This window comes from Apteryx rowi, unplaced genomic scaffold (assembly GCF_003343035.1).
Source record: "Apteryx rowi isolate R43461 unplaced genomic scaffold, aptRow1 scaffold_246, whole genome shotgun sequence".
NCBI classification, from domain to species: Eukaryota; Metazoa; Chordata; class Aves; order Apterygiformes; family Apterygidae; genus Apteryx; species Apteryx rowi.
Genome location: NW_020448819.1, coordinates 357798 through 360540, shown reverse-complemented (window position 1 = coordinate 360540; position 2743 = coordinate 357798). Strand labels below are relative to the sequence as shown.

The 2743-nt window shown below is 45.4% G+C and overlaps 1 protein-coding gene across 1 annotated transcript; it reads left to right on the top strand.

Annotated features, from left to right (window-relative positions):
- Positions 1-1410: 1410 nt before the first annotated feature.
- PPP1R3C (protein phosphatase 1 regulatory subunit 3C) lies at positions 1411-2425 on the top strand. The gene has a single exon (XM_026066696.1). It carries the CDS (start codon positions 1423-1425, stop codon positions 2365-2367), a length of 945 nt encoding a protein of 314 aa, XP_025922481.1. The 5' UTR covers positions 1411-1422; the 3' UTR covers positions 2368-2425.
- The last annotated feature ends 318 nt before the right edge of the window (positions 2426-2743 follow it).

The following is a 2743-nucleotide window of genomic DNA, read 5'->3' as shown; positions in this document are numbered from 1 at the left end:
GCTCCCTCCCTCCCTGCACGGCGCCCGCGGCCGGCGCTGCCCCATGCACTGCGGCAGGTAAGCGCCGGCGCCGCGGCCACCCGCCGCTCGCCTCCCTGCAGGCTGCCGGGGGGGGGGGAAGGGAGGGGGGCAAAAAAGCTCCATCCTGCCGGGGAACAGGAGCTGGCGCCCGGCCGCGCGGAGCCGGGAGAGAGGCTTTGGGGCTTTAGCTCCGGTCCCGATAAAGCGGGACAAGCCTTGATTAACTTGCTGCTGCTGCTCTCTGCATCCTACCTATTATGGCAAATACTGCTATAATAAAAAAGCAAGGGAGAAAAATTGCGAGGTTTCTGCAGGTTTTTTTTTTTTTTTTTTGGAGGTGCTCTGGAATACCACTGGGAAGGAGAAAGTTATTTATATATCTTTTTAAAATGACAAAGCAAGTGTTCTTGCTTCCCATGACTCAACAAAAAAATTCCGTATCTCCAAAAAGGAGTGCATCAGTCTCAGACGAGAGGTACTGCAGCTGAAGCTCACTTCCACAAATATAAATGCAGACTGGCTTGAAATGGACCAGGTTTTTGCATAATAACCAGTTTTCATCATCTCACAGGGAGGCTTATGAATGCTTACGGCCTTATGAATCGGGCCATAGCATTCTTGCAGCAGGCTTTAGTTGTGGACTTCGGGGATTACAGAAAGATATATTTTAAGCTAGTTCTTGAAGCATGATGACATGAAAACGGATTCCTTCCCCCCTTTTTTCCCTATTCAGTCAACAGCCAAAATTAACAGTGCAAGATAGCTCTGTTACCTAGACGTGGGTTAATAGCTCAAAGACAATACTTCTATTGCACTTTTGTTCATCTGAATTAACCAAAACCAGATTGCCTAATAAATGCGTTTGATTGTTCAGAACCATAGTGTGATGCTGTCCCGTTTGATGCTGTGTGATGGGACTGATAACTTGTTTAACACAGTGCTATCTCTGCTCACAGATGAAGCAGCTGATCCAGCTTGCACGAATTTTAAGACCTGGTTCAGTCTCTGTAAGGGAAACTTTAAAGTAGATGAACACTTTAATTGTGAATAGACCCATCTGCACTGATTGTCTAGAATTTTTTTTCTCCTGTATTTTCAAGAAAATGAATATATTTAATTAGATGTCACTAAAATCCATTTTTCCACAGAGGTTTGGAAAAGCAAACAGACTACATTTGAATCAAGAGTTCAGAGTCTGCAAGAAATAGCTGAATACTCTCCTCCTACTTCCTTAGCTTGAACTGACTGGCAGTCAATTTTAATTTAGTCTGAGTTACTTAAAGCTGTGCAAAGAGCAGGCCATGAATAATTAAGAAGGCAAATGAAGCAAAAATGCATTCTTAAGAGGCACCTTCCCTGATGTAGCAGGCAATGTAACTTGCTGTCTCTGCTTGTTTCAGAATGATACAGATCTTGGATCCGCGACCGCTGCCAAGCCCCATTATGCCTGTGGATGTGGCCATGAGAATTTGCTTAGCCCATTCACCGCCGCTGAAGAGCTTCCTCAGCCCCCTTGAGAACTGTCAAAGAAACAACTTCGTTAACAGATTCAAACCTCTCCGCCCATGCCTCAATGTGAAACGTGATGCTGAAGCGCAAAAGAGCGACTGGAACCGCCCATCAGCCCGAGCCAAGAAGCGAGTCGTGTTTGCGGACTCGAAGGGGCTGTCCCTGACAGCCATACACACCTTCTCCGAGTTTCAGGAGCACCCTGTGTGGGACTTGCAGTTTGACTTGCTAGGCCTTGAGAACATCACGTCTAGCTTAAAGCTACATGAAGAGAAAAACTTGATTCTGGGTTTCCCTCGGCCCTCAGCTGACTACCTGGACTTCCGGAGCCGCCTGCAGAAGAACTTTGTCTGTCTGGAGAACTGCACCCTCCTAGAGAAGGTACTGTCGGGGACTGTCAAAGTAAAAAATGTAAGCTTTGAGAAGAAGGTTCAGGTTCGAATTACCTTTGATACCTGGAAGACTTACACAGACATTGAGTGCATATACATGAACAATGTTTATGGTGATTCTGACAACGACACCTTCTCGTTTACTATTGACCTGCCTCCTGCCATTTCCTCTCAAGAAAAGATTGAGTTTTGCATTTCTTACCAAAGCGGAGAACACATCTTCTGGGACAATAACGAGGGTCAGAATTACAAGATTCTCCATGCAGAGTGGAAATCTGATGGCGTTCAAATACCATCTGCCAGGGATGACTGTATAGATCTTCAGGCTCCAAGGAAAGCGCAAGAGAGAGAGCCTGATCAATTAGGCAGTCCAAGGATGTCCAGTGGTCTCTTTCCACAGTGGCAGAGCTTGGGAGGGATTGAAAATTCATCACCATATTGGTGACAGATACTAGCTAGGAAGCATTCTTCCATTTGGCAACAGAACAGTGTTAGTTTCCTGGTTCATGTACAATATAACAAAGCCACCTGGCAGGCTTTGGCTGCCTGCACAAATCCAAGTTCACTAGTATGTGGGACTTATTAACCATGTTACATTACTAAAGTTCTTAGCCAAAACTTATCCTTGGACAGAAAGGAAAGCAAGATAAAGCCCATGCATCTGCCACCTACCATAGAAATAGCATGCCTGTATCTTAAATATATGCTGCTTTCTTTGTTATTCATTTTCCTCAGTCACTAGAGAAGAGCATGAGGAAGTACAAGAGACAATGGTATCTTTGCAAGCTGTAGTAACTGTGTGTGTGCAAGAGGGTACGTGA